Source organism: Alosa pseudoharengus, unplaced genomic scaffold (genome assembly GCF_046254945.1).
Source record: "Alosa pseudoharengus isolate Yale_2024_CS ecotype anadromous, Long Island Sound unplaced genomic scaffold, YU_APseudo_1.1 YU_APseudo_1.1_scf_6, whole genome shotgun sequence".
Taxonomy (NCBI): domain Eukaryota; kingdom Metazoa; phylum Chordata; class Actinopteri; order Clupeiformes; family Clupeidae; genus Alosa; species Alosa pseudoharengus.
Genome location: NW_027468848.1, coordinates 6,648,518 through 6,654,768, shown reverse-complemented (window position 1 = coordinate 6,654,768; position 6,251 = coordinate 6,648,518). Strand labels below are relative to the sequence as shown.

At 41.7% G+C, this 6,251-nt stretch overlaps 1 protein-coding gene across 1 annotated transcript; it reads left to right on the top strand.

Annotated features, from left to right (window-relative positions):
* The first annotated feature begins 584 nt into the window (after positions 1 to 584).
* On the top strand, positions 585 to 6,229 carry LOC143106703 (tripartite motif-containing protein 16-like). The gene is made up of 6 exons (XM_076271130.1): positions 585 to 1,217; positions 1,858 to 1,953; positions 2,170 to 2,403; positions 2,694 to 2,853; positions 4,122 to 4,181; positions 5,160 to 6,229. Exons 1-6 carry the CDS (start codon positions 630 to 632, stop codon positions 5,684 to 5,686), a joined length of 1,665 nt encoding a protein of 554 aa, XP_076127245.1. The 5' UTR covers positions 585 to 629; the 3' UTR covers positions 5,687 to 6,229.
* The last annotated feature ends 22 nt before the right edge of the window (positions 6,230 to 6,251 follow it).

The following is a 6,251-nucleotide window of genomic DNA, read 5'->3' as shown; positions in this document are numbered from 1 at the left end:
CCCTGGGTCCAAATACAGCACACAGAACTGTCTGAAGGGAACAGGAGGGTGGAGAGGAGAGAAAAGGTCCAGTCATACCATCCAGAGGGATTTATCGGGTGTTGTTTTCAGGTGCTGTGTAGAGAGGGAGTATAATATAACAGTATAATGACATATAAGTTTTACATTTTATTTTATTTTATTTAACACAGCCTAGGCTATTTGTGTGTGTGTGTGTGTGTGTGTGTGTGTGTGGTAGTGGCAAAAGCCTAAAAAAATCAGTTATTGAGCTTTGCACTTTTGAGCTACACATTTTATAAATTCTGTCAGTGATTGTTTCGCACTGCAAACCTTTGTAGCCTTTGTAGACTATTACTTGATGAAGGGTGGACATTTAATTACTAGACTACTACACACAATATTATTTACACAAAATCTGAAACATCTTTTCTTAACTAACTCGAAATCCTTCACGGGTTAATCGCTGTCACCAGCCGACTGTTTGCACGAACACGCCAATCACATGTTGCAAAGTAGGAAGTAATTTACATTGCGCATTCGCACCGATTTCAGGCGAAACGAAACTAGCGATCTAGCCTAGCATTCATGGAAAGTTGTGAAGCGGGTAGGCTACACACCGCTAAAGAAGAATGGCAGCAGCAAGTCCAAGTAACCAGGACCTTTTTACATGCCCGATTTGTCTTGATCTACTTAAGGATCCAGTGACTGTTAACTGTGGACACAATTACTGCACGGGCTGCATTAAGGACTGCTGGGATCAGGAAGATCTGAAGGGAATCTACAGCTGCCCCCAGTGCAGACAGACGTTCAGTCCAAGACCTGTTTTAAACAAAAATAATGTTTTTGCTGAGCTTGTGGAACAGTTCAGGAATAGCAGAATTCAACCTGTTGTTCCTGCTCCTGTTGTATGTGATGGAGGAGATGTGGAGTGTGACGTCTGCACTGGGAGAAAACTCAAAGCTGTGAAGTCCTGTCTGGACTGTCTGTTGTCTTACTGTGAAACTCACTACAAAGTTCACAATGATGTAAATCCTGGACGAAAACACAAGATGGTTGATGCCACTGGTCAGCTACAGGACAGGGTCTGCACCCAACATGAGAAGCCTCTGGAGATATTCTGTCGTACGGACCAGAGTTGTATCTGTTTTCTCTGTATGGTGGATGAACACAAAGGCCATGACACTGTGTCAGCGTCTGCAGGGAGAAAGGAGAAACAGGTAAGGAGTAAGGACAGGAGTTGTGGTATAACATGGATATATGGTGTAACTGGAATGAAGCAGGCTATACTCATCCTGTAGAGTTCCATCAGACAGCATACAGTAGTGTTTTTCAGACTTTTTTCAGATCGAGGACCACCTAGCTAAGAACAAAAAAACAACAACAAATAAACAGTAGACCTACTTCAACAGTATAGGCCTACTCACTGAACCACCTTGCTTATTGTCTTTGCACCTTACTTATTGTGTCAGAGGATTCATATGATTTAAACTGGCATATCTTACATAGGTGTTGCAGAACTGTTTGGATTTACATACAAGTTTGTTCAATATTGCAAAAAAACTCATCTATATTATATTGTAACACGTCTACCGCTCACAGGCCACTTGGGATAGCTTGCGGACCACACTTGGAGAAGCACTGGCATACAGTGAATAGCAACGGCATAAAATCACTTCTGTCTATTTTAGTCGTTAAACCAGGTGGTCACAGCCTTTAATGACAGTAATCGGCTCATCAGTAACATTAAAGATCAACACCTTAGCCATGTGTTCTTGAGCTCACTCTGAGGAAGTATCCAACAGGCCTATTAATTCTATGATAACTGCAGTGTGGATGTGATGCATTTGTTCAACATAGACACACTTGGGAGAGACCCAGAGGACATTTCAGCAGAGAATCCTGGAGAGAGAGAAGGAGCTGCAGGAGCTGAGGAAGGCTGTGGAGACGCTCAAGGTGAGTACTGACCAGAGGAGAGGACAGCAGCTGGTTGTTGGAGGAGCCATATATGGCCTCAATTAAGGATATGGCTCCCGTCCAGTTAGCCAATAAGGAGTAATGCTCAGTCACTTTCCAGTTCCTCTAAGCCACACTGTGGTTAACAGGCTTTGTGGAAGAGCTGAGTGAGGGCTGCTTTAGATGGATCACGTGTCTTTGTGTGTCTCGTATCAGAGCTCTGCACAGACAGCAGTGGAGGACAGTGAGAGCATCTTTACTGAGATGATCCGCTCCATTGAGAGAAGGCGCTCTGAGGTGACAGAGCTGATCAGAGCTCAGGAGAAGGCTGAGGTGAGTCGGGCTGAAGAACATCTGAAGCAACTGGAGCAGGAGATTACTGAGCTGAAGAGGAGAGATGCTGAGCTGGAGCAGCTTTCACACACAGAGGATCACATCCATTTCCTCAAGGTAACGGCTGATAGGCTATGAGGGCTCAGGATGTGCATCAATCTACCTTACGCAGCACTTTTAACAGACCCCATGCCCTTTCACATCTGTAAAGAATGTTTTTTTGTTAATGCTCATATTTTTTGGCTATCAAGACCTATGAATGGTATTTTCATACTGTGATTATGATCTACTGAGATCTAGTCAATATGAGCCATCCCTAATATCTGATTTCTGACTAGAGTCATGTGCACTGTACTGATATTGTCTCTCTATGTCTTTCTCTCTCTGTCATGTGTCTCTGTATTTAGACTTTCCAGTCAGTGAGCAACACACCTGAGACTAAAGATGTGTCCAGTACCTATGTTAACCAAAGTCTTTCTTTTGAGGCTGTGAAGAAATCTGTCTCCTCACTAAAGGGGCAGCTGGAGGATTTCTGCAAAGAGGAACTCATGAAGATATCTGCAGCAGGTTGGTCACACTCCTGACATTCCTGATATATAAATTTTTTATACTGATGTACATTTTTGTACATTTAAACCACTTATTTAAGTCAGTGCTGTGTATAATATGATTCTTTCTATTACAATGGTGCAGTCCAGGCCCTCTGAACCTACAGTCAGAGATTCATGCAGCACTTGTGCCAAATCACAAGTCAAGTTTCATTAAAAAGTTCAACATTTCAATATGGGGTTTACAGGGCATGGATAGAGGAAGCAATGCGAGGAAGCAATGTCTTTTCCAGACAGTCATGCTTGCAGAGCAGTTACAGGTTTTGGGCATTTGTTTTGTATAGCCCACCAATGCAAAGTCCACAATCATGTCAGCAAATCTGTTACATCTCTTCCTGAGCCTCCTTTTAGAACATCTTACACTCTCCTAATTAGCCACAGTACTTGTATTGGGGCCCACCTTTTAGACCACATAGTTTAGCATTGATAATTTACGATTCCTCTAGAAACAAGTGAAAGGCACAAAGTCATTCAGGAAGATTGTGAAAGTCTGATCTGTTTGATCAACTTCAGGGTAGAAATCTGATGAGGAATTAACTATAGGTCTGACAGTAAGTCATTGTAGTACAAGTATTCCAAAGGAACTACATTTGATGGATACATTAGTTCAACCAGACGTACGGATACATGATGAAGTCCGCATGAAAAGAAGAATGCAACAAATCTATAGGGGTAAACACAGCACCCTCAGAAATGGATTTATCAAGTGACATACATTGTATTCCCATAGAGTGTATTCTCCTTGGTGGATCCAGTATGAGAAATAAGAGTGAGGTGGAGAGGTGAGGTTGGGTTGCAGACTGAGGACACTGGAGGGTTGATAAAGGCATTCTGAATACCATGAACACTATGTGAGACTCATAATAACCAGCAGAGCAGATGCAGGCCCGATTCGCCTGTAGATTTAGCCCAGTCCAGTCATTATGATGCTGCAAGAGTTTATCTGACAGCAGGTCAGGCTATATGAAGTCCATATGGAGGGGATGGCCATGGCCTTCACCAAGATGAGTGACTCCTGTCCAGTTACAGAGGTCATTAAAGGCACAGTCCGTGTTTCTGGCTAAAGGTTGTTATTTGAGATCACCAGCCAATCAAATGACCCCCCTCTTCTCTGTGATCCTGAAGCAATTTGTTGATGTAATGTATGTGGTTAGTACAATGTTGACATTTCCACCAATTACTGTATGTAAGTAACTGTTATAATAAGATTTTTTTCTGTCTCAATAGTGACTAAAGTCCAGGCTATTTTGCCTTCTGAACCGACAACCAGAGAGGAATTCCTACAATGTGAGTTTTGTCACACACATTTTACATTCCAAATTTCTTTCAAATTTCAAATAAAAAATCAAACTTCATTGCAATCAAATTTTCAGAATAGTTGACCGGGTTCAGTTCAACATATTTTTGTGGGTGTTACATTTCATGGGTACTGTTGGCCTTTTTTTCTTGTTGACCCCCAATGCAAAATTCATATAAAACTACAATGTACAAGGGCAATTCCATGGAAATTTAAATTTTTTGTAACATCCATAATGTCAATAAAATGTAATGGTATGGTATGGTATGATGTGAATGATTACATGAAATTTGAGCATTTGCTATTTTTGGCATTGGAATTGGCATTGTGGAATTGCCCACAAGTGTCCTCAAATAGTCCTCTATTTAAACAATTTACTATTGAACTGAATGTAACTTTTTAGTGTACATCAAATTAAAATCAGTGAGCAAATGTGTCATCATACAGATGCATGTGTATGGGTAAAGTGTTCCATTCATTTCATTTGGAGCCTGTCATTTTTATTTCTTATTTATCTGATAATTCACATCAGCAGCATAACATTTCTTATAGCCGAGGTGTTGTCTCTTTTCCTCAGTAAAAGTTGATCTCAGCAGCTTTGTGACAAGAATTTAGTGGTTACCTTCTCTTAGCAGTAAGATGAACAGGCTCAGACTACAGTAGATGAGCTGAAATGGGGTTTGGAGTGTACAGCAGTGCATAGTGTAGGCAAAGGTGGGTGCAGGAATGTGTGTGTCTGGCCCTTCAGTATGCTGGGGGTTGTGCTACCAGGTGAAAGTAGAGAGGTCTTCTTCACAAACATATATAAGTTGAGAACACAAAGACAAAACTAGAACACACACACACACACACACACGTAGAAGAATCCGACATTCATTCATACCTGGGCGAATACAAAGTCAGACACACACACACACAGAGTTAACATTAAAACATTCTGTCCTTTGTGTTGTCTTCTCCTCCATCAGATTCCTGTCACTTCACACTGGATCCAAACACAGCAGACAGAAGCCTCCATCTGTCTGAGGGGAACAGGAGGGTGGAGGGGAGAGATGAGCTCCAGTCATATCCTAATCATCCAGAGAGATTTGATGATTTGTGGAGCTATCAGGTGCTGTGTAGAGAGGGTGTGTCTGGACGCTGCTACTGGGAGGTTGAGTGGAGTGGTAATAAAGGTTATATAGCAGTCTCTTATAAAAGCATCAGCAGGAAAGGAGAGGGTAATAAGAGTGTGTTTGGACGTAATGATAAGTCCTGGAGGCTGGAGCTCTGCAGCTCCAGTTCCGATTTCAGGCACAATGATAAAAATACTAAACTCCCTCTAGTGGCCAGTTCCAGAATAGGAGTGTATGTGGATCACAAGGCAGGAACTATGGCCTTTTACAGCATCTCTGACACAATAACCCTCCTGCACAGAGTCCAGACCACATTCACTCACGCACTCTACCCTGGGTTTGTGATAGATACTGCTGGATCATCAGTGAAGCTGTTGTGAGGATTCTCAGTTGGGTATTGGTCTGGTATGAGCCAGGCTAGGACCCTACTGCAGTAGGAGGCATTAGTGTTTCAGCTTTGGGAACTGGGGTCAGACTCCTCAATAACACCTTGAGGAGAAGGAAGGGTACGTAGTGTAGTGCAACATAAAAGTCCAAGTTCAGTAAAATGGTCAGTAGGGTTTTGTAACATTAAAATAAAAGTTTGAAGATTTCACTTTCACACAACTCACTGATACAAATAGGTGTTGCCCTTTGCACCCACTTAATGTTTTGGACAAAAAGTTTTGAACTTGTATATCTTATTTTACTACATTGATACAGACCAAGAAAAATAAGAAAATATTTTTTTAGAAAACTCTGTAATCAGCTGTGAATGTACAGTCAGCTTCTGATTGGCCTGTCTGTCTTTGCAGAAATAAAAGGTGTGTTTGCCGTAGTGTTTCCTACTGTGTCTCCCCTGATTGGTAGATTGTCATCCTGTGTGGAAGCAGCAGAATATAAAGAAGCCTCAAAAACTATTCCAAGGGCAGTAAAAACCACAATCGGCAAATTTTGTTGAAATTA